At 40.6% G+C, this 24,116-nt stretch overlaps 1 protein-coding gene across 5 annotated transcripts in view; it reads left to right on the top strand.

The window, feature by feature from the left end:
* Positions 1-24,116, top strand: part of GPD2 (glycerol-3-phosphate dehydrogenase 2) — a 149,998-nt gene that overhangs the window by 97,479 nt on the left and 28,403 nt on the right. For all 5 annotated transcript variants that reach the window (XM_036420733.2, XM_045575638.1, XM_036420734.2 and 2 more), the window contains exons 7-8: positions 16,756-16,920; positions 17,762-17,906. In XM_036420733.2, the coding sequence (XP_036276626.1) occupies positions 16,756-16,920; positions 17,762-17,906 (310 nt within the window). The remainder of the gene's footprint in view (positions 1-16,755; positions 16,921-17,761; positions 17,907-24,116) is intronic.

The raw sequence follows: 24,116 nt of genomic DNA, 5'->3' as shown, positions 1-24,116 counted from the left end.
AACAGTGAATGTACTTGGCTATTCATCCCATCTCACTTCCCCTCACAGAGGACAAAGTCTGGCTGAAAGGAGCTGAGACAAGGCTCCCAGGGCTTCTCTTTCTCTCTCGATAACTTTTTTTGTGCAACACCTTGTACCTCAGTAGCTACCTCAAGCTGTTTTGGTAGAAGAAGGGGTACCAATACATGATCATTACAAAGATTTACAAATTGGATAAATTCATTATCACCCCTTAAGGGAATGAAATAAATTCAGATTTTCTTTTTTAGTAGTTGTCTCTTCAAGCAGCATTAAACACACACACACACACACACACACACACACACACACACGGAACAGTACATGCTATTAACAAGAAAAAAGTGTTGTGTAAAGTAAGATTAATATGTATTTTTACATTTTCCTTCTAATTCTTGTATATTTCTTTTCACACTTTCGGATAAAACTGGTGTCTTCATGATCCTTAAGTATGACTAGAGAGGAAAACGAATTTCTCCATTCAAGTATATATATATTTTTATTTAAGTAACAAAAAATCCTATTTAAAAGAAGGTAAACATAAACATAATTAACATAAACATAATGAAACAAACATACTATTTTAAATAATATTTGAAGTATATAAATACCTAGAAGCAATTAAATTCCTCATCCACTAAAGATTAATTTTTAAAATTTGCTACATCTAACCATCTCTTTTCCCCCACCCCACCTCAAATGTGAATAGAATTAATTCACCCCATACATTTGAATGTAGACAACATTTGTCTGAAACTTAGCTTCTCTCCTATTGGTTATTATTAGTAAGTATCTCTATTCTGCAAGCCCTTGACTGCCTCTAAGTGTTATTGAGGGCCTTCTGTCTATGACCTAACCACCACCACCCCCATCATCGTGCCCCCCCCTGCCTCCCACCCCCTACCTCTGTGCCCCTCTTCCCTCATTTCATGTCTTATTTGAGCTACAAACTGCAGACTATTTTCCTTTCTTAATTGTCTTCGGATTTTGGCATTTTAGCCATTTTCTACAGATACTGAACTTGAAATTCTAGAGATACCAGAGGGTTTGACCCTATCAACTCTCTTATTAAAATTATTTTGCTGGCTGCAACAGCAGTTATTAGTTGAGCATAACCAACAAAACAACAGGAATTAGAAGGCTAATGAGTAATAGATAGCTTGGGGAAAACAATCTTTGATTTCCACTCTGCCACCTGCATTTGATATACAAATCAAGCCTTTTTAAGTATTGGACAGACCCACAATAAAGCAAGTTGCCATAACGTTTTCCATATTCATGATGGAAGGAGCTGTAGTATCTCGCGTCAGTTTGGGAGTCTGCGTGCTCGAGTAGTTCCTTCAGCGTGGGACACCTACAGTCAGCCTAGGGGCTGGGGGGCAGGGACTGCCACCTCTGATCTTTAAATGGATCCTCTACCTCTGCCAGAAAGAGTGTTTCCCAGGGTGGAAGCAGCAGCAGCCACTGAACATGGAGTGTTGAGTAGGTGGCAGCCACTCTCATTGCTTTCAGTTTTGCTCTGTCCAGCTAAGTAGGAGACCTCCAGAAAATTCTGGGCCATTGCAGCATCGAGGAGCCCTTGGCTAGATCCTGATGGTTTCTGCCTGCATAGATTGGCTTAATCTCTGAAAAGGAAGTAAGGAAAAGCTGAGCAGTCTTACTCTCCCCCATCAGCTCAGGAGCTGTGAGATCTGAAGGAAGGTTGGAGGATGGTTCGGAAGCAGGAGTTGCATTTTAGTTTCTCATTTTTGCTGATGAAGTTGCTGCTCCCCAAACTACTCCCGGCCTGTGTCTCACCTTCCAGCCTTTTAGTCCATTAAAGAGGCTGATTCTGTCAGTAGGAATTCAGGTTTGGATCTTAACCCCGAAGTTGGTTTTGTTAAATCTATCCTCCCAAAGCTGGGGAAAAGTCCAGGGATATAAACACTGCTAACTTCCTGTTGAATGATTCTTGGGAGGAAGTTGACTAAACGTTGACATGCATTACTTCTGCATTGAAGTGTTCCTACTAGGGATCTAGGCATAGTTTATATATTGACTCAGTTGTGTAGACTCTAAATATGAATGTTAATATTTTCTAAGGGTTTATTTTTCTATAGCTCTATACTTAATTCTTCTTCAAGACTGACCTCTATGTATTAGTCTTGGGAAATTTGGAATGAGTATAAGGGAAGCAACACTTTGCATAGCAATATGAAATAATTTGTAGTTTCATATCTTTCTAGATGGGATAGTATTCTTAGTGTTTTTTTTTTGTTTTTTTTTTTAATTAACTAGCAATTTTATTTATTTATTTATCTTTTCAGCAACCATATACTAACACCGCACATATAGTTCATGTGATCTGTCTCGGAGATGCACAGACTAACATAATGGTACCTTTCCTCAAAAAAGTTATTTGAGTCTTAAAGCAGACCAATGACTTTCACTAACAGTAGGAGTTCTGTGAGAGGCACACACCTAGAAGAGCTTCCTAAGTGTGTAACAGTTTGCTGAATTGTAAGAATGAATAGGACAGCCAGGTGAAGTCATTGGAGAGAATGTGGAAGCGAACACTGTGGCCAGAGGCAAGCAGGCACATGGAAATACTCTGTTTCCCCGAAAATAAGACAGTGTCTTCTATTAATTTTTTCTCCCAAAGTTGGCGCTAGGTCTTATTTTCAGGGGATGTCTTTTCTTTCCATGCGCTAGGTCTTATTTTCGGGGAAACACGGTAGAAGCAGTTGTAGATAGATCTTGAGAAGAGGGGGGTGGCGAGGTGGGAGTAGCATACAGGACCTGGATTATGCAGGGTCAGCCATGCCACACAATAAAGAGTTTATTTTGAACTCTGCAGGCAGTGGGCACCCAGTGAATGAAAACAGCATTTAATGCAGGGAACTCAGAACCTGGGGAACACATTTGGATGATTAGTAGGAAGTGTTTTGGATGAGATTTAATGCTAATTTGAAAGAGCCCAGGCCAAGAGAGAGGTAACAGCACAGGAAAAAGAAGGTATGATAAGGAGCAGTATCCACAAGGAGCTCATGTTTCCTGGACAACTCCAGTGTCCACTGACTAGATTTTCTTATTTTTGATAGTTAGCTTAGCTTTTTTATTTTTCTGTCTGCTCTTTCTAGGCCTCTGTTAAATCTTCCTCAATTTGGAAGTGAATTAGTAAATCAATGTGAAGTGTTTTCCACACTTTTTAAAAAAAGGAATAATCTAGATTTTTAAAAACTTTAGTAATGTGGGCTTTTAAAAACAATCTGTAATTGCCCAACTGGTTTATGTCAACATTTTGGAAAGAATATCAGTCTTTAAAATGGCATTAGAGATATAAATCCTTGGGGGAGTGAAGAATGCCTGGCGCATGCTAATTTTGTTCTTATCCAGGTGCAGGAGAGAAAGGAGTAGCCAAAGCTATAGATAGAACAAAGGGATGTCAGTTGCAACCTGGTCTCAGTTTGGGCTTAGCTCTCTGCTCACTAATCCCATCTCAGAATGTTACTGGTTTATTTATTTATTTCTAGCCTGTATCATATTAAGATCTTACTTTGACAAATCGCATTTTGATTTATAGTCTGTGCTTTTGGCATGTGCTTAATGGCATTAGCCAACTCTAGACACATACTGAATTCATTATGTACCTTATGTATGTAAGTAGTAATACTTCCTTTTAATGAACATACGGTCACATCAAAGTGCTGTGAGGTTGTTTTACAAAAGCGTATTTGTACAGTGCTCCTCGGAAGTTGGAGACGTGTGTTAAGCTGAAGATTAATATGCTGTATTTAAAGTTATATTTTAATGGAGTAACATATTATAATTTTGCTCTCTTTTTAAGGCAAATAGACTATAATAGTCTGGGTCTTTTATTTAGATAGCAATAACTCAATAAAAGTCCATTGTATTATGTTTATATGTATGCCGTGTTTTACGCTCCAAAACTCTTAGAACTAACAATTATTCAGATAATAACTTAACATGTGCCATCACAATCTCTGTCCAGAGGGAAACTTACACTCTTAGGAGAACTATGTACATATATAAAAATCTTAAGCAGCCTGGCTGGTTGTGGCTCAGTGGTTGAATGTTGACCTACGAACCAGGAGGTCACCATTTGATTCTTGGTCAGGGCACGTGCCCTGGGTTGTGGGCTCAGTCCCTAGTAAGGGGCACGGCAGGAGGCAGCCAATCAATGGTTCTCTCTCATCATTGATATTTCTGTCTCTCTCTCTCTCTCCCTTTTTCTCTCTGAAATCAATAAATATATAGTTTTTAAAAAATGCAACAATTTCTGGATATTCATTTTGCTATCCTGCTACTTTGCTGTTCATTTATCAGTTCTAGTAGTTTTTGGTGGAATCTTTAGAGTTCTCTGTATAGAGTATCATGTCATCTGCAAATGATTTATTAATTTTTATGAAAAACAAAGCATCATGTGGATCAGTTGACTCATGATGGCTGTTTAAAAATTCTGTTAGGGCAAACATATTTGAATCACCAAATTATGATCAGGATTCTGCTTAGTAAATATCAAATTTGAGCAGAAGCAATTGGATGTTATTGTAGCTTCAAACAATATCAGTTTAAAATATATTTGTGAAGTGAGCCTGAAGGTTTATTTTGCATTGAAAAAGAATTAAATTCTTACTTTTCTGCCTCTTTGAGTTTCAAGCCCCCCAAAATGTTTTGTAGCTAACATTGAACCTGGATGGCTAAGAGATTATTCTGATAACTGAGAAATGTTAATGACTTGGATAACAGATTAAAGACTGTCTCCAAGGAAGAGGGAAGGTAAATTAATAGAAGGAATTCTTCATGAACCATAATAGCTTCATTCTTTAAAAATACATATATTTATTGATTTCAGAGAGGAAGGGCAGAGAGAAACATCAAGGAATCACTGATTGGCTGCCTCCTGCACGCCCCACACTGGGGACAGAATCCACAACCCCAGGCATGTACCCTGTCTGGGAATCAGTGTGATCTGGTTCATAGGCTGATGCTCAACCATTGAGCCATGCCAGCCGGGCAGTAATAGCGTCATCCTTACCACGGTTCCAGTTTTCTAGTGCTTCTCCATATGCTCTACTTGGATTAGTCAGTGGCTCTCTAGAAGATTGGCCGAGGAGCTGGCGTACACCCTCCTGTGCCGATGGAGAGCAGACTCTGAAGGGTAAAGCACGCGTCAGCCTGTGGCAGCTGCCTCCTCATCTCAGGTACGCTGGGTCTCCAGGCCCAGCGCTCTCCCTGGGCTGCGGAGACCTAGCCAGATGTTCATGTCAGTGTGATAGTGCACATTTTTTCCAGACAGTCAGGACATCGGACTCTGGTCAGGCTGATTCGATAACAGTTTGATAAGGCGTGGAATCTTCCTGTGATTAGGGAGAGAAATTTGATAAGATACCGACAGGACTGGCCCTGCCACCGATAAAGGTTCTCAAAAGGCTGCTCCCACTTAGAATTCCCCGGCTGGTCCTTAGCACACGCTTCCAGGTATTTATTATGTAGCTCACACTCGGAGTCACCCCTGGGGCAGGTTGAGCCATTCCAGCAGGTTTGTAGAAAGTTGTGTGTGCATGCACTCACACACAAATGAGGAGAGGAAGACGGGAACGGGGTCCTTTGTAAGTAAAAGGACTCGCTTCTGCCAGTCCTTTATGCAAGGTGTATTGCTTTCAGAAAGGCTTCCTTGACTTTGAAGTAGATTCTTAAGTTTTCATTTGGTTTATTTGAAATTTTGTGATTGCAACTTATAAAACTGGGAGAGAGAAAAATAAAACTGGGAGAGCCCGAAGAATCCTGAGTGATGATAAAGTTCCACTCCATGGCGTAAGCAAAGAGGAAACTGAGGCACAGAGGTCGGACTTGCCCAAATATTCTGTCTTAGGCAAAAAAATAGGTCTGGCTGGCCCTGGTCAGGTTGGCTCAGTGGATAGAGCATCAACCTGCAGACTGAAGGGTCCCAGGTTCGATTCCAGCCAAGGGCAAATGCCTGGGTTGTGGGCTTGATCCCTAATAGGGGGGTGGGCAGGGGGCAGCCAATCAATGATTCTCTCTCATCATTGATGTTTCTAGCTCTCTTTCCTTCTCCCTTCCTCTCTGAAATCAATAAAGAAATATATTTAAAAAAATCTGGCTGATTTAAGGAGAAAACTGTCTTTTAAGAGGACATTGAACAACAGGCAGAAATATGGGAACACTGAAGACAATTGAAAAAATAAGGGACCAACAATGTTTTGCAGCAACTAAAGCCACAGGCAAAATCCTGTTCCAGAAATGGAACATCGTTGAAGACTTTAGAGCTGATGGCCATCCATTGAGGCTTGTTCTGACACCACTGCTGACATTTCTGTCGCTGCTGCTGCTCTGCCTCCACCTTCAGATTGGGTTCCTGCATCCCATGCTCTGGGTCATTCTCTCTAGATTGATGTCTGTATTGAGAGCATCCAATTGCTGGTGCCAGGTTAGAGGCCTGAGTTTTTCCGTGGGCTTTCCTTCTCTGAGCGTGCGGCAGACTGCCTATCTTCAAGGCTTGCCTGAGAGAGAGAAGTGGTGGGGGGTGGGTGTGTATGCAGCCGGTCAGATGCTGGGAAGCAATACCAAACAAACAAAACCCAGACAGATATCTATTATAAAAACACATCCAGTTAGTGACTGTTTGGAGGATTAGAATGTGAGTCCTTTGACTTTTCTCCTAATTTTTAGCAGGTGTTGATTTCCTTTGTAAAAACTGAAAGAGAAATAAAGTCCCCGAGACCAGTGGTCGCCAAACTGCGGCCCGAGAGCTGTGGTTTGCCGCTCTTTTGACTAATGAGTTTGCCGACCACTGCCCTAGATTAAGATTTGGTGATGCTAACATTTTGAAACACTCAGTTATCCTGTCAACACTGTTTTCCTCCGGTCTTCCTATCCTTTGTGACGCACACAAAGGAATACCTTGCTTGTCAAAGGTGAAAAGAGAGAAAAAGAAACAAAAAGAGCAAGCAGTGTTCCTGAAGTGCAGAGATTAGAGATCATTGTGGCACATTTCGGGGGAAAATTTGCTACATTTTAAAAACATTTCAGGCAACCATATCTTTTAATTATGGTGTAAAGTGGTCTTGACTTTCTAGTGAATTTTAAAAATATTTTAATAATGATAGTTAATATTTGTTGAGAACTGTTATGTTTTAATATACATCGCCTGTCTCCTTATTCCTCATGTTAACCCTTCATCAATCCCATTCCTTCCCCTTTTGTAGAGATGAATGAAAATCTTAGATGAAGCAACTAGTGTGAGGTTTCCCAGGGGCTGAGGATGGGACTTGAACTTATGCACACAGTCCTTTGAAAGAAGCTTGCACATCTTCCTATGACACGAGACAAACAGAGAGATAGCTGGAGCACCATGGTTGGTGATGTTTTAGGAAAAGTGCGGAGGCAAGAGAAAGGACATGTGCTAAGCAGTGGAGAGACTTTTTGGAACTCACGACTTTTCCAAAGTCGACTATAAACTTGCTCTTGTAGCTCAGAGTCCTGGAGCAGCTGAGCCAGCCTGTTTAATAAGTATTTGTAAAAGAGACAAATCTCGACCATTTGCAGAACACCTTGGGCTAAGATGCCTTGTGTTCCAGACTGCAGTTTTCAGTAAATCGTGACCTTTGCCCTCAAAGCCAGGCATTCTAAGATGGCTTATCCATGACTTTTGTGCATTTCACAAACAGCCAAGGCGGATGACCTGTGGGTGGCTTCAGGCCACATGGTTGACTGGTCTGCGAGAGTCCCACTAGTGGGTCATGCTTTCTGACTTTTCACCTCATTTCAGTTCATTGCTTTTGTCACATTGCTCCCTTCCCCTTTTTCTTTTCTTTTTTTTCTTTTTCCTTTTTTTTTTTAAATATATTTTATTGATTTTGTACAGAGAGGAAGGGAGAGAGATAGAGAGTTAGAAACATCGATGAGAGAGAGTCATCGATCAGCTGCCTCTTGCACACCCCCTACTGGGGATATGCCCGCAACCAAGGTACATGCCCTTGTCCAGAATCGAACCCGGGTCCCTTCAGTCCCCAAGCCGATGCTCTATCCATTGAGCCAAACTGGTTTCGGCCCTTCCCCTTTTTCTTAAAGGTATAAAAGCTTACTTCTGGTTTGCGACAGAGAGGGAATGAATTGTCCAGGGTAGTCATCGGACATGAGAGGTCTTCATTGTAAGACATAGAACATTTTTGCACAGATAAAATTTTGTTGATGAAAACCCAAACATTCTGTTATTTGCAGTTTACACGTGGTTATATTTGTTCAGCTCTAGCTAGATTTCTAAATATCTGAATAGTAGAAACCTTACTCTTTATTAGATTCATTTAAAACTTTTTCAAGAAAGGAAAGTCGTGAGGGAATAGAAGCTTTATGTGCTTAAATATGTCATGTTAAGGCACTTCACAATGTTTCGTTTACATGGGGCCAAAGACCACAGATCCACACTGATTGCTAATTATTTAGATTGTAAATAGCTTATCCGAGAACTTAGGAGGAAACAAAAGAAGCGTGAAGGAACAAAAGGCCCAGGATAATGAAAAGGATATTGCAAAGAGAAAGGCAGGGCAGAATTGTGATGCAGGTCACATCCTGTACCTGTATTTAATTGTACCTTTGTATTTAATAATAAAAATGATTACATGCTTAGTGCTAACACGTGCCCCTTCCTGAGAACTGTAGTCTGGGTAAGTGACAGCAAATTACTCCAATTCATAAACTTTGAGTATTATGCTTTTGTTTTGAGTTTTACCAGTCTATTCTAGAAGACATTTCCTGGAAAAGTGTACATTAACCCAGGAAGATTTTAAAATGTAATTCCTGATAAGTATATTTAAACTATAGGTGAGGACTTTAAAGTATGAGTAAAAAAAAAAAACAAAAACATTTTCCTAGCACTTTTTAATCAAATGGAATTGTGTTAATACCATAGTTACATTTCTGGTAGTTTATGCTTCATATAAGCTTTGGATATAATTGAACATTAGCAGTGATGACAGTTTATAGAAGGTGGTCTTGCTGTTAGAACTTACCTTCTTTGCATTCTCTCTACTTCTTGCTCCTCTTGACCACTTTTCCGTAACAGCCCTGTCTAACATATCACCCCTGACCCAGGGAGTTACTCCCCCTGCCACCTATTTCCCCCTTTATTGCCATTATTGCCATTTTTAATAATCTTATGACTTTCTTTTGGTTGATTTTTATCTGTCTTCCCCATGTGGTTCCACAGAGCAGAGACGAGGTTAGTAGTCCTGTTCTCCCTCCTTGGTGGATCTCTAGTGCCTAGAATCACGCCTGGCTCACAATATGTACACCGTCAATATTTGTTAAAGGGATCTGCCACTTGCTGTCCTAATCATACACCACACAGCTCACCTTAACTTTTTATCACTGGCTTCTCTCTTTTTGCTTCTGTTTTCATCAGAGATTTTGTGATAGGAGCCGAGCTACTTCCATTGTCTGGGTAACTAGGTAGACAGACAATAATAGCCCCTTGGTTTAGTGGAGAACACAGCCTTTAGCGGGGTGGGGGTAGGACTGAGGGGTTGCGGACCGTTCCTAGAAGAGCCTTGAGCACATTTTCTTTATTTGACCAGTGATTACGTTCCATATTCATGTCCATTAACTCATTCATTCATTTGTTCAACAAATATTTGAATATCTACTAGGTAGCAAATGCTGTGGTAGGTGCTGTGAAAACAAAATTAATAAGATGCTTTCTGTTCTTTTAGGAACATCAAAGCTCCCTAGGTCTGCAAGGACTATTTGTGTGCCTGTTGTAAAACCAGTTCCTAGGATAATCCCTGATACATTAAAAGCATTGAATACATGTTTGCTCAATTAACGAGTGTTCAATGCAAATGTTTAGAAAACAGTTTGTGCTGTACTAAATGTGCTTATAAAGTGTGCTGTGGAAGCACAGAGGAGAGAAAGCTCTTGTGGCTGATAGGAGCCAGGGCAGGTTTGATGAAGGAAAGATGAAAAGTTGAGTAGTGTAGAGAGGTAGGGCAAGATGTTTTGTGGAGTAGGGACAATATGGGCAACAAGCCAGAGGTGTGAGAGAGCAGAGTTGTGTTTGAGGAAGGGCACTTGGGTCAGCTTGGAGATGGAGGGTCAGTGAGAGGGAGTGGTGGGCACTGAAGCTTTGGAATAATGACTAATTCCCTTATTCAAATACCATATGCACTAACTAGCTCTTGTGGCACAAACTAATCAACTCACCATGATTTAGTTATAGCATTTTTACAGGAAAATGAATTGTGTCTTTCTTTCTTTTTTAAAAAATCCTCACCTGAGGATGGATGGATGGATATATTGATATATCTTTCCTTTTTTCCTTTTTTTTATTTTTGAGAGAGAGAGAGAGAGAGAGAGAGAGAGAGAGAGAGAGAGAGAGAAGAGACACAGATAGAGAGAGAAACATTGCGAGACAGACTGAGGTTTGAGCATGCAACTGAGGTATGGGAATTGAACCAACAACCCTTCTGTATGAGGGCCCACTCTCTAACAACCGAATAAAATTGGCTAGGGCTGGATTGTGTCCTAAATAGCCATTTTATAATGCAGTTTTGAAGATATAACCCATTGTTCAGTTGGGACTATATAAGAAAGTTGGTTACATTGCTTGTATAAATTACTTATTGCCACAATCCTACACAACAAACAACCCTTAGTCCCCAGTAGCACGAAAACAATTAAGATTTACTGCTAATGCACTGGAGCAGCCGGGTTCTTCTCATTTTGCCTTGGGTTAGCTCAGAGATTTTTTTGCTCTCGACTCAACTTGCACTCAGGTCTGCTAGCTGGTGTAGGATGGCCTTGGCTGGAATGAATGATTGCAGCCACTTGCTACATGCCTCTCATCGTTCTACTGGTTCCAGCAGGTCAGCCTGGGGCTGTTCTTTTCACAGCGTTTGAAGAGCTTACCTTTTCCTTTTTCCCTCACATCTACTGACATCACATTGACCCGAACAATTTCACCTGGCTGAGTCCAGAGTCAGAATAGGAGGAGATGCTGTGAAGACGTGTGGCAAAGGAGGCATGGCTGCCAGGAGGGGTGAAGAATTGGGACAATTTTTGCAATATTCTACATAGCCTATAAAGGCCAATCAAATCACAATTGCATTATAACTCCATATCTAATGCAAGAACATGATTTCTGATTTACTTTATAAAGCACCTGTTTTTGGTCTTTATTAATGCCCTTTCTCTTTTCAGACATATTGGGGCAAAGCCAGAGAAACCAGAAATGAAAAAAAATTGAAGTATTGAAAAAAGTGGTAGCTAGCTATTGAAGACCAGCCACCTTCTCATTGTATATTTTCAGAGGGGCCACCCAACTCCTCCCCTTTTATAGGACACTGAAGCCCAGAGAAGTACCGAAACGTGTGACCCAGTCATTCCAAACCCAGAGCCACTCACCAATATGTCCTGTGAGGCGCTGAACTGTTTCCCTCACCTCTGCCTCTAGCCGTCATTTACCTACGGAAATGCATTGCTGTCACGATTTACTCTGAAATAGGTTCTCACTTTGAGTTTTCCTCTTTACATAGTTTATTCATCATATGTACTTAAATCAGAATTTAGTCATCTCTTTACACACACACACACACACACACACACAAACACACACACCCCATACCCCTACCTTTTTTACTCTGCCTCTATCTGCACTCTTCCCATTAGACAGGGAGACTTTAAATATAATGGTTATATGAAATCAGCCTCAGTTTGGTAGGTTATTAGCCTTTGAATTGTCTCTGTCTGCCTGCTAAGCAGAAGCTGTCTGAGAGGTCACGGTGACACTGTCAGTCTGAGACACTGAAGCGTGCCCTGTGCATTTTGTGGGAAATGGGATGGGATCTTGGGAGAAGTATTCTTTCTTTCATGCATCCTTTTCCCCCTTCCAGAAGTAGGGTCAGGGCACAGGGAGATGGAAGGAAATGCTCTCAACATTTCTTGTGGCGATTTTAATTGCTTATGAATTTTTGGACAGGTGTTATTTTAATCAAGGACTATTTTCCCCCCTAACAATTAGACTTTCTGTATGAATTCCTGAGTGTGTATTCACAGGTCTGTGCACTGTACATGCCCATTTAAAAATATAAATATTTTATTAATTTTTTTTTTTTTTTTTTTTTTTTTTTTTTTTTTTTTTTTACAGAGAGGAAAGGGGAGGGATAGAGAGTTAGAAACATCGATGAGAGAGAAACATTGATCAGCTGCCTCCTGCACACCTCCTACTGGGGATGTGCCCGCAACCAAGGTACATGCCTGGACCCCTTGAGTCCACAGGCTGATGTTCTATATACTGAGCCAAACCTGTTCAGGCATGTACATGCCCATTTTAAAGTATGCTGTATTAAAACAAGATTGTATGTAGAATTTCACAACACTGTAGAATTTTAGATCCAAAGGACCAGGAAAACACCAGGTAATTTGTTACCTAGGGATTTTCATATTTACTCATTCTTCATACCGTTTACACATTCGATGACTACTTCTCTTTTCCCAACTGTTTTGCATGATAACTTAGCTGCCAAACTTTGAAACCCTCTGAGTAGAGCAATATTGCTATGTCTTCAAAATATTTATACTTGAGGTCTATCCTATGATTACATCCTAAAATATTTTCTACCCAAAATATCTTGCACTAACCTGTGTGTGAGGCCATTGAGCATTGAGGATGAAGGCAAAAATCCTTCTCTACCATCACTGACCTACATTCTGTTCAGTGGGTTGATTGAACATTTTGTTTTTTCTAAACAAGGGAAAACAGTTATAGTTCCACCTCTTCTGTGCTTCCTCTCAGAAGCACTGCAAGTTCAGAATGTGCACATATGTAAGATTTCAAGTGCAAAAGGAGAAGAGTAGGAAACAGATTTTCACAGTCCCCGTCTGGGCGCTTGTGCAAGTGCCAACGTAAAGCTATTCGCTGATTAGTGAATAGTATGTTGCCTGGCTCTGAGGAAACAGATTGGAAAATCCAAACTTAATAAGCAAATCAATTGGGTGGGGGAGGTGAGATTGTTGTAGCGCATTCCAATGACATGCAGTATTTGTCAAAAACTTTCTTCTCCAGAAATGAAATTGCAGGAGGCATGCAGATACCTTGCAAAATGTCAGGAATGGGGGCTAGGAGGAATTTAGTTAAGAAGAGTGAAGATATACCACTTATCCCAGGAAGCCCACACTGTAAGCATCTGGGTATCTCAGGGCACAGGCTGACTGTAATGTGGGTAGGGGAGGAGATCTACCCCGAATCCAAGGAGGGAAATGAATTAAGCTGAATGTCTGCAAAGAAGAGAGCTTCTGGGTGGAGGTGTGAACTTCTGGTCCCAGAGGAAACTCAATGTATTAATCAATTTCTAGAAGATTCTAATAGCTGGATTTGCTTTCCCTTGCAGAGTAAGGAGAAACTTGTAGGATAAGTCCTGAGGAAATCATACATAGCCATTTCTCCTTTCATTCCACTTTGGGTTTAAGTTCAGATTTTATATTTCTGGGTTTCTCTGCTCTCCTTAAAACTTCTTGCAACCAATTCATGGAGGTCTGAAGTTCTTTAACTCTAGACAAAGCATTCCATAGTGAAGATTGTAAATCGGTATACTAGTGGATGAGAAAGTTTTATAAAATTTATATGTAATTATGAAAAAAATTAGATAATTAAGACTATATATCTAAGGCTATAAATAAGTCTCACTTATTTGTGGATTTTGGCTACACTTAACATTTACTGGATACCTGTTCTGTGCTTGGTACTAACAAGAAAAAAGAAAGATGAACAAGTAAAACTTCCTCACTTCCCACGACTGGAATGAGGGAGCATGGCCAATTACACAGTAATTACAATGGGATGTAAGTTCTCTGAGACTGGAGACACCTTTATCTCTCTCACCATTGGGTGTTCGCTGCATTTGTCAGTGTCTAACTCATAGCCAAAGCTTATTGTTTCTTAAGCTGATGGATATATGGATGAATGTGGTATCACAAAGATTATAAAAAAAAGGCACGGACACACTATAATGGTGACACAGGAGAAGGAATGAATAACGTTGCCTTGGAGAGACGCAGAGAAGGAATGACTTCATGGGGAGATGCATGAGAGATGAGCCAGAGCATGAGAGATGAATAGGAACTGCCTGGAGCTCCCTCCATGGTACTGCAGCCAGAAGAATGAGCGTGGGCGAAGGCAGGAAGTTGTGAAATAACACAGATGCTCAGGGATTTGCAAATAATTTCCTAGTCATAGGTCGTGAGAAGAATGGGAGTGGAAATGTGGCAGCTAAAGCCCTTCGTAAATAAGAGACGTACCTGATTCGAGTTGAAGCAAGTGCTGCCGGCTATCAGGGCAGGTGTGGAAAAGAAGGAGCAAAGGAACTGGTCTCCCCCTCTCACTTTAACCGAGCTCGGTCTCGTTTACCCTCAGAAGTATTGGGACTTAATGGGAACTTAAACCTCGTGCTGTCTGATCAGATAGGCCCACTAGAAAAGAAAATCTCCCCATGGAGGAAACAAGGGGACATATGTAATACTTTCATTAATAAAGCTTAAAAAAAAGTATTGGGATTTGAAAGCTAATTAGGGAGGCATTTCTTAGTATAGAAGCCACAGAGCTTGATGAACTATACAAGTACTGCTCCAGTAAGATTTTACATTTTAAAAGGCATTAAAAGAAAGATTTTGTGTTTTCAGAACTTAGAGAGTTTTATTACTATTGTACATGATTGTGTAATAGAGATACCATTTAACAAAGGCATCTGTCATTTAATAAGTGGAATTCCTGTCTGGTTCCTTTGAATAGACTTCATGTAAGGTTCAAAACAGCCGAGTCACACATGGCTTTCCAGAGACCTGCCATGTGTGTAAATCAAGGCACATCTGGATGGGTGGGGGTTTCCCACTGCACTAACAGGTTCTGGGCTTTTTGAATTGTCTGTGATGTGTTTCATTGTTATGTGAATAAATCTACCAGAAAGATTGGATGGGATGAGTACTCTCGTTAGTTTAGATGTATAATTTCTTTAAAGAGAAGATTTATAGTATCAATAGAATTTTTAAATAGTTTTTATTTTACTTTATTGATTTCAGAGAGAAAGGAAAAAGGAGAAAGATTGATCGGCTGCCTCTAGCATGCCCCACACTGGGGATCGAGTCCACAGCCTGTGCTTGTGCCCTGACTGGGAATCCAACCATGACCTCCTGGTTCTTAGGTTGATGCTCAACTACTGAGCTAGGCCGGCTGGGCTCTAGTGGATTTTTTATTTTGTTGCGTTTGACTCCGTGTGCATTTAACTTTGTGGAACATATTCCAATTTCCTACATTAATAAAAGTTGATTTCTTAAACATTAAACACACCTACTAACTGTTTCAATAGCAACTTTGGGGTCATGCTAAGTTGAAAGTGATAGACATGCTACCCCTCTTCTTATGTCTAGCTCAGGTCCCAAGGCTGCTGTTGTTTTCTTTCTTCTACTTCCCTTCTGCTAATTTTTTTGATAAAATAACTTTCCATTCTGCATGTTGAGGTTTAATATGTGCTCTTCGCTTGATAAGAGGATTTCATTTTGAAGGAAAGGTTCTCGGCAGATTGTATTAGCCGAGCGGTTTTAGAATAAGATGTTTGTGGGGAGGGGTGGCAGTGGCATCACAGCCATCGATTCTCTCTTTATAACTTTGCCCTTTTAGCTGGAACAGATTACCTGTGTTGTGCTTCTGGCTCTGCACAGACTGAATCACAAGGAAGAAACTTTACATAAACCATTTATACTAAATGTTTGGTATGCTGGCAACATAAATCAACAACAATATTCATTACAAATTCATCCCTTTATCAGTATTATCTTGATAGAAGCGATCCCAGTGTGTGGGAATTTGAACCCTGCTTCAATACATCTAGCCCCGGGTAATTAATTATTCAGGGCACAGAGAACCTGGCCCCTGCAATGTAGAGTAATTCTTCCTGGTCAGCGTTAACTCCACTGGCAATAATAAATAGAAAAAGTCTCTAGTGATGCCAGTATTTTAAAGTGATTAATCATCTTTCCCCCCTCTTTCACTCCCCCTTAGTTTTCTTTAACTAGGATTTTTTCAGCAATAAATCTTTAACAATACAGGTAGGAATTGTTCTGTAATTAAATTTTGCCCTGCTTAATTTCTTACCTTTTATGTGTGCGATTAAAAAAAAAAAGTTACATGTTAAGGAGCTCTGATCAAAATTCAGACCCGGGGGGGGGGGGGGGGAGAGATCCTTTTATAGAATACTGAGAGATTCTGTATGGAAGATTAAGCTCCTGATTTTGAATATTAGATAGCGCACGTACTCATAAAAATTGTTAATCAACACCAGTTGGGGTGTCAAATATTCTGAAGTTTCGGATTGCTTCTCTTTCATGCAGAAGGGTTGTCTGTATTAGGAAAAGTCTGACATATACATATGTTCCCCAAACTGAGAGAATAATTACGTATTGCTTAACTTTCAGATAATCGGTCTGAGCTTTGCAGGAAAGGGAATTTTTCGTCCTTTTCCATGGCACAAAAGTGAGCTTTCTGGAGTGGCAGGTAGATGCCTGACCGAGGACGACTGTGTATTTTTAAATCCTGCCCTCCAGAGCTGACCAGCCATCACTTATATCCCGTGTGACAGGGACAGATGTGACATATCTGTTGTGACACACTTCTGTACCGCCCGCCTGTGGCTGGAGGTGACTCCTGTCCCCCCTCTCTCCCCGCTGCAGGACAACACAACGACGCGCGGATGAACCTTGCCATTGCTCTCACCGCTGCCAGGTACGGGGCTGCCACAGCCAATTACATGGAGGTCCTGAGCTTGCTGAAGAAGAAGGACCCCAAAACGGGGAAGGAGCGCGTGAGCGGCGCGCGGTGCAGGGACGTGCTCACAGGTACGCCGAGGGCTCCGGCAGGGAGCGCTTCCTAGCATCTTGCCTCGCCTGTATTATATATACTGAATTATAATTTTCCTGTCACTTCTCTTTGACGTAAGCAGATTTCAGAGTCCTCTTAATTATATCCTTATTGTCAACTGCGACCGGTTTAATGTGAAAATTTTCTCTTGTGGGACCTGGCAAATTTACCCCGAAAAATGACGATGATAGTAATGATACTAAAATGCAATCATCGTAAATGCCCACAAAATCCCCACAGCTATGAACGCATTTTGTTTTCTTTGCAGAAATATGTTGCTAAAACAAAACATACGTGCAAGTTTCAGAGTATCATTCACATGGCAAAAACAGTGCATTTACACGTTAGAGTCAATCACTTCACTTTGGTTGGATTTTCCTTCTTGTCCTGAGCCTAAGGCCATGTAGGCACCCTTTCAAAATCACACCCTTTCTTCAAACAAAACCAGCAATGTGACATATATTGTCTCACAGCAACACTGCTCACATGTTTGAGGTTTAAAGAGAAAGCAGCTTATTTACTCATATCCTTTTCTCCCTATTTGGCACTTGGATGCTGGGCATTTTGCAAAATAACAGAGCTGAAATGAAAAAGTGGCATGCTCTCCCTCCAGGCCCTCACTTTGGACTCGGTTTTGGAACATTTACTCAGGTGCGAGCCTTCTGTGTGTCTTTTCAGTAACTCTGGCTGCTCATGTCACTTAGTGTGGTAGACAATATACTTGGCCATAGGTGGAGCTAGTAGATGAATTAATAATCCAAAGCACCCGTGAGCAGAGAAACAAATGGGGTGTGTGATTGATGCTGCTTTCTTCCACAGGACAGGAATTTGATGTGAGAGCCAAATGTGTTATCAATGCCACGGGACCTTTCACAGATGCCGTGCGCCAAATGGATGATAAGGAGGCCGCAACTATCTGCCAGCCGAGTGCGGGCGTCCACATTGTGATGCCTGGCTATTACAGGTACTGGATTCCCACTGTGACTGTCACCAGAGAATGAGGGGCACAGGCATTGTCTGGATTTAGTGTTTTAGTAGTTTACCTCTCTCAGTAACAGATGAGGAGAAATATGTCTAATCTCTATATTGTACACCAGAAACTAATGTAATATTGTATATCAACTATAATTAAAAAATAAAAGATGAGAAATAAGTAAAGGAACTCATCCAGAAGACAAAATACAATTTCTTAGCTTTAATGGCAATACTCTTTTCTACGAGTTACCAGCAGTGATTTGGGATTCATTTTTGTACTTTCTTTAGCGTAGTCATCTTCAGAGAGTAAGCCTTAGTGTGTCAGAATTTTCATTTTAATTAAAACATTAAAATTTAATTTTGCACAAATTTTCATAAAGGGCTTTTTAAAAATATATATATATTATTGATTTCAGAAAGGAAGGAAGAGGGAGAGAGAGATAGAAACATCCACAATGAGAGAGAATCACTGATCGGCTGCCTCCTGCAAGTTCCCCGCTGGGGATCAAGCCCATAACCCGGGCATGTGCCCTTGACTGGAGTGGAACCTGGGACCTTTCAGTTCACAGGTCGATGCTGTATCCACTGACCCAAACCGGCTAGGGCTCATAAAGGACTTTATAATTAAAAAAGTTAATTTTATAAAACATCCAAATTTACTTATGTAAAAATTGAAAATAAGGACCACTCGGGTAATTTTTATGTTTACAACTTCTGAAATATATTTTGAAAAATATATTAGCAAGTAAAAATTAGATATCATTTCTAATTTATCATAATAACACAGATAATCAGAAACTGAGAAATGGTCAGGGATAGAGATGAAATAAAAATATCAATTGCCCTGGCTGGGTAGAGTGTCTGTTCACATGCTGAGAGGTCTCAGGCTCAATTCCCAGTCAAGTGTGTGAACCTGGGTTGTAGGTTTGATCCCCAGCCCTGGTTGTGCAGGAAGCAACCAATTGATATGCCTCGAATCTCTCTATTTTCCCATCCAGACTCCTCCCCCTCTTCTACTTTTTCTAAAAATCAGTGGAAAAAATACCCTCAGGTGAGGATAAAAAAAAAAAAATCATTTCATTCTACTTTAGGAGAAATAAATATCCCCATGTTTAGTTAGCACTTTGACCTGCAAGTACTACACAGCCTGCTGGAAACCCCTGGGAGGCATGGTCCACTGCCCAGTTCCCTTCCAGCTCTATTGCAGATGAGCCTCGTGGTTTGGGAATGCAACTTGGATTAAGAGTTGAAAGGCACTGACCTTGAGCAGCTGTGACACTGGCAATCCAGAAAAAAGTTTTGCTCTCCATATCAAGCCATTCTCTTTGGCGGGGTGAAGAGATCTCAGGTGGAAACTTCTCTCTGGGTTCATCAGCCAATCACACTTGGCAATTATATAACTCAAGGCTTTCACTAGGTCCTCGGGGATGAGTTAGACCATAGGGGGGCTGCCCTATAAATGGTCTGATCATAACCGAAGGCCTACCATTTCAACTAGAAACTGCTCAGTTTGAATATGCAGTGAGCTCATTAGCCACTGACTCCTTGGATGGAGGCTACTAAATGGAGAGCAAGGACTATGCGTTAGTCTGTCTTGGGTTGTTTTCGGAGTATCTTTATGGCATTTATTAAGCTTGTCATGACCCTAACATTCCACGTGTGGAATTTTCTTGGGCCATGGTAACAGCTTTTTAGAAATTATTTTAATGCCAGAAAACCCAACACACAGAAATAATTTCTCGCCGGGACCGGTTTGGCTCAATGGATAGAGCATCGGCTTGGGGACTAAAGGGCCCCGGGTTCGATTCCAGTCAAGGGCATGTACCTTGGTTGTGGGCATATCCCCAGTAGGGGGTGTGCAAGAGGCAGCTGATCGATGACTCTCTCTCATCGATGTTTCTAATTCTCTATCTCTCTCCTTTTCTCTCTGTACAAAAATCAATAAAATATATATTAAAAAAAAAAAAGGAATAATTTCTTTTTCAAGGTACTCTTTAGTTGACCTAAGAAGTCTGGATTTTTTTCAGAGTTGTGGCTATGCTATGCTCTTATAATAGAGCAAATGGCTGAAATGCATGAAAAACATCTTTTAGCTTAAAGATTTTTTTATTATTTTTTTAACCATTGACAAGAGGTCAGTTTTTGTTTTTTTTTCTATGAGTGTCTGCATACTGTTAGCTCTACCACTGATTGCTATGTAATTAATAAATTGATTCCAGTTTAAATAAAGGTACTTCAGGCAGGCAATGGTCTGCATGAGAAAAATGTTCATTACATTTAATCCTACACACACACACAAATTAGCAGGAAGCTTTTTTGCTTCTGATGTCAAGTGAATCTTACATATTGAAAAAGACGTAAGCCTCACTCTGTTGTACATACCATCACCATAGTTGCTATCCATTTTCAAACTTTAGTGTAACAGTGCAGAATTAATTCTTTATAAGAAAACAAACTTTTCCCTAAGGGAGAACATGAATTAGGTAATTTAGAACTGATGAAAGCTATTTCCAAATGGATTCTTAAATTTTTATACCAGACATTAATAGCTTTGTCTTCCCTCTGTGCTTGTTAATTCTGTGTTTGACACATATGTCTTCACTTAAGCAGTTGATTCTCTACAGGTTCCAGTTACGTGTGTTGGTAACCATCACCTTCACCCTTTAAACTGCTTTTATTGCATTGGAAGGTTTTAAAGGATTCAGTAGTTATGCTTTTCTAACAGCATTTCATGTCTAGGTTGCCGTATATTATAATTTTATGCTGAAGTTGATGAGGCTTATTTGAGTTATATAGGAGTATTACATGATATCTAGCCCATAAGATGACCATATATAAGATATACCAACATATAATTTGTTGGAATATGGAATTTATCTTCTTGTTTCAATATAGCACTACTTATAAAATTGAAAACTTGAACTCTGAATGAGTTAAATTTCCAACCCTAAAGTGTAAGGGCATATTAACCCAGGATCAAATTAGGTGCTTACAAAACACATATTTAACTAGTTTCTTTTAAGATTTTAAGAGAATCTTATAATAAATATAAAGACAAAAAAAATAAGTCATTCAGAGACTGGAAATACTCCATACTTATAGTTTTCAATATATAAAAATGAGAGTGAAAATATTTTCTTTAAGTAACCCTGAGTAAAGATGATATCTTAGTTGAAGCTTTAAATGATTGATATACTTCTGTGATGATTTTTGCATGTGCTAAGTGGGGACTGTGGCCCTCTCTCTCATGTCTTTCAAATAGGCTGTAGAAAGTGATTTCTTTTCCCCAAAGTTTGTGTAGACACGGCAGGCATATCAGGAGGCTGATGGATGTTGCAAAAAAAAAAAAAAAAAAAAATAGTCTTCTTTGTGGTTTAAATAAAGAAAGTGCATTAGCTGAGCTGACTGTGGATTTCCTTTAGATAGGACATTTTAAAAAATGATTTTAGAGAAAGGGAGGGAAAGAGAGAGAGAGGAGAGAAAGAGAGAGAGAGACAGAGAGAGAAACATCTATGTGAGAAACATTGATCAGTTGCCTCCTAAATTCACCCCAAATGAGACTTAAACCCAAAACCAGGGTGTATGTCCTGACTGTGAATAGAACCCACCACATTTCAGTGTACAGGATGATGTGCTAACCAATTGAACAATGCTGACAAGGGCAAACAATTATTTTTTAACAGTCTGATCACTGCTTCTCTGGGAGTTGTTAGTGTCTAATATTTCTATATGTGAATCAATCTGGTATAAAAAGTTTTTAAAGGGAATACTATCTAATAAAAGAGAAACATGCAAATTGACCATACCTTTGCTACACCATGAGCCATGCCCACCAACCAATCAGGAGTGAGTATGCAAATTAACCCAACCAAGATGGTGACAGCCACTGAGCTGGAGCAAGCAGGAGGCTTGGGTTGCCCCCAACAGTAGAGGAAACCAAGCTTCTCCTGCCCTGGCCTCTGCTGAAGGCTACAAAATTTCAATTATAGAAGATAAATAAATCCCAGATACCTGCTTCTGGCCTATGCTTGGGTTCCTGGAAGGTGTGGCTGGCCTGCAAACTACCACAGGCCCCTTGCTCAGGCTGCCCCACGCCCTAAGGGAACCCCTATCCCGATCCGGGACACCCTTCAGGGCAAACCATCCAGCCCCCACCCATGCACCAGGCCTCTATCCTATCTAATAAAAGAATAATATGCAAATTAACTATCACTCCAACATGGGCTGCCCCCATGTGAACACAAGATTACTGTCACAAGATGGCCAGCAAGGGAGGACATTTGAGAGGGACCAGGCCTGTAAGGGAGGGCAGTTTGGAAGGGGACCAGACCAGCAGGGGAAAGCAATTAGGGGCAATGAGGCTGGCCTGGGGAGGGCAGTTAGGGGTGACTGTATCAGCAGGGGAGGGCAGGCCTGCAGAGGAAGGCAGTTGTGGGTGACCAGGCCAGCAGGGGAGGGCAGTTAGGGGCAATTAGGTTGGCAGGGGAGCAGTTAGTCATCAATCAGGCTAGCAGGGGAGTGGTTTTGGGGGTGATCAGGCTGGCAGGCAGAAGTGGTTAGGGGCAATCAGAAAAGCAGGCAAGCGAGCAGTTGGGAACTATAATATTAGTCCTGGATTGTGAGAGAGATACCCAACTGGCCATTTAAGCCCAATTCTGGTAGGGCAGTTGTACATTCCTAGAGGGGTCCCAGATTGGAGAGGGTGCAAGATGGGCTGAGGGACAATCACACCACCACCATCACCACCACCACCATCACCACCCCCCCCCCTCACCCCCCCCTCCCACACACACACACACCCTCGCCCCCCGGCACAAATTTCATGCACCGGGTATCTAGTGATAAACATAAAAGGTTGACTATATGCCCTTTTAAGTTTGTGGATGTAAGAGAGATTTCTTAAAAATTTATTTAAACCAAGTAGAATTGTGTTTCCTATTGCAGAAGTTGCATTAATAGAAGTTGAAAATAGCTCCTGGTAAATACTGTTAACTCTGGCTTGCTTTGAGAATTCAGTCAAATAGAAACAACTTTCTGGAGATTTATAGTGTTCTATTTGAATATGCTACTTTCAAATTCCTTCCACTCCTTTAACAACTTCTCCAAATGTCTTTGAATGGTTAATGATATATTCAAACAACAGTTTCTACTGATTTAATAACACTATTGGATGGGGTTTGGTTAATTTTTTTAATAGTTGCCCATCCTTTCAAGTGTGTTTTCTAATTTGGTTTTAGAATATAAGCACACATTAGTGAAAATTCTTGATTAATATTTAGGAAGATTTTATGTAATCTGTCAGAAGAAACATCCTTAAACTTCGATTTCATAGCATAATGCATTAGTGCCTTCTCTCTGTGTAAATATTTTCATCACATTCTCCTTTTTGGTCTTATCCTAGTACATTATTATTTTAGTAGTAGAAAACTGAGCCCCTTTCTTATGGCTGTACTCCTTGAGATTTTTGTAAAATGAAATAAAGTAAGAAATCTCATATTTGGTCAAATGGTACAAGTTCAACTAGGCAAAAAGAAGTAAAGAACTTTTTGGTTACGTTTTAGTTTCTAGAAAGTTGACCCTGCACTTTTCTCATGTGCTTCTGAGACCTTCTACTAAAAGATGTGCCAAATGTCAAATGTCCCAGGAAAATACTTCTCATAGACTTTAAAAAAAGGTTGAAGAGCCGAAACTGGTTTGGCTGAGAGCCGAAACCGGTTTGGCTCAGTGGTAGAGCGTCGGTCTGCGGACTGAAAGGTCCCTGGTTCGATTCCGGTCAAGGGTATGTACATTGGTTGCGGGCACATCCCCGGTAGGGTGTGTGCAAGAGGCAGCTGGTCGATGTTTCTCTCTCATCGACGTTTCTAGCTGTCTATCCCCCTCTCCTCCTCTCTGTGAAAAATCAATAAAATATATTAAAAAAAAAAAAAAAAAGGTTGAAGAGCTATCTTTAATTGACCATCATAAAAGAAAGAGAGAGAGAGAGAGAAAGAGAGAAAGAAATACATTGGTTGGTTGGCTGCTCTCCATATTTGGGTGCTGGGGGGAGAAGAGACAGAAAAAGAGACATTGATTGGTTGGTTGCTTTCCCTATATGTACTAACTGGGGATTGAACTCACAATCTAGGTATGTGCCCTGAATGGGAATTTAACCTGCAACTTTTTGGTGTATAGGACAATGCTCCAAAGAATCGAGACAGCC

This window comes from Pipistrellus kuhlii, unplaced genomic scaffold (assembly GCF_014108245.1).
Source record: "Pipistrellus kuhlii isolate mPipKuh1 unplaced genomic scaffold, mPipKuh1.p scaffold_m20_p_7, whole genome shotgun sequence".
NCBI lineage: Eukaryota > Metazoa > Chordata > Mammalia > Chiroptera > Vespertilionidae > Pipistrellus > Pipistrellus kuhlii.
This window is presented reverse-complemented; position numbering and strand designations above follow the sequence as displayed.